The 1,104-nt window shown below is 51.6% G+C and overlaps 1 protein-coding gene across 1 annotated transcript; it reads right to left on the bottom strand.

Annotated features, from left to right (window-relative positions):
- Window positions 1-786: 786 nt before the first annotated feature.
- On the bottom strand, window positions 787-1,065 carry LOC310877479 (SH3 domain-binding glutamic acid-rich-like protein 3; the record flags this gene model as incomplete). Its single annotated transcript, XM_083791352.1, has 1 exon — window positions 787-1,065. The coding sequence occupies one exon, from the start codon at window positions 1,063-1,065 to the stop codon at window positions 787-789; it is 279 nt and encodes a 92-aa protein (XP_083647478.1).
- Between the last annotated feature and the right edge of the window lie 39 nt (window positions 1,066-1,104).

Raw genomic sequence — 1,104 nt, forward strand, 5'->3', positions numbered from 1 at the left:
CACTGAGGTGACCACCGAACTACAACATGACGTCACTGAGGTGACCACCGAACTACAACATGACGTCACTGAGGTGACCACCGAACTACAACATGACGTCACTGAGGTGACCACCGAACTACAACATGACGTCACTGAGGTGACCACCGAACTACAACATGACGTCACTGAGGTGACCACCGAACTACAACATGACGTCACGAGCCAAGGTGAAGAGCAAACCACCACCACCGCTCCAGCCCTTCTCTCTGTTTTTACTCACCACCGCTCAACGTTATTTCAGCTCCGGTAGTCAGCTCACCACCGGAGCGGTGGTCACCTCACCACCGGAGCGGTGGTCACCTCACCACCGAAAATCCAGACTATGAATAGGCCTTTACTCTGAGAGGCTCCATTATGATGTCTTGCAAATAAAACGTCTGAGAACCACATTACCGATTGGACTCATAATAATGTGTGATAGTAAATGAATAATACGCTTAAGAAAACCTGCAGACTTGACATTCAGTGATTGGATATTATGATAAAAAAGAATCACACTCGTGTGAAGTGAGGGGCGCTCTTATCATCATACTTCATCACATTCCGTGCTCAGCCAATCAAGTCATCACTATGTACACACAAGACACACAGAGCTAGGCGTGGGAGGGGCTAGCGCCCCTCAAAAATAAGAGCACTATCTATAATGGTGCGTAAAAAAAGAGGAAAAATCAAAACGTTTGCCACAGACAAGGCCGAGTCTTTGCCACGGGACAAATGGACGAGCCCGCGATGCGGACACAAAACTCATGCCAGCTTCAGGAACTGCATGACGCGGCCCTCTTCCACGGCCTCCGAGAACTTGTCGTAGCTGCCGAGGTACTTGTCGCCGTTGAACAGCTGTGGGGGCACGGCGCGGGGGTTCCCCGCCTTGGTCCGCATGCGGTCGCGCAGCCTCTCGTCCACGGACACGTCGATGAGCTCGTGGTCGATGTTCTTGCCCTCGACGAATCGCATCAGCTCCTCCTGCTGCGACTTGACCTCCCTGGAGCCGGCGACCGACGTGTAGTAAATCTTGATCACCATGTTGGTCCCTCTATATAAATATGCGGACGTGATTCGCAT

The sequence above is a fragment of the Protomyctophum parallelum genome (assembly GCF_964188405.1).
Source record: "Protomyctophum parallelum genome assembly, chromosome: 20".
Classification (NCBI taxonomy): Eukaryota; Metazoa; Chordata; class Actinopteri; order Myctophiformes; family Myctophidae; genus Protomyctophum; species Protomyctophum parallelum.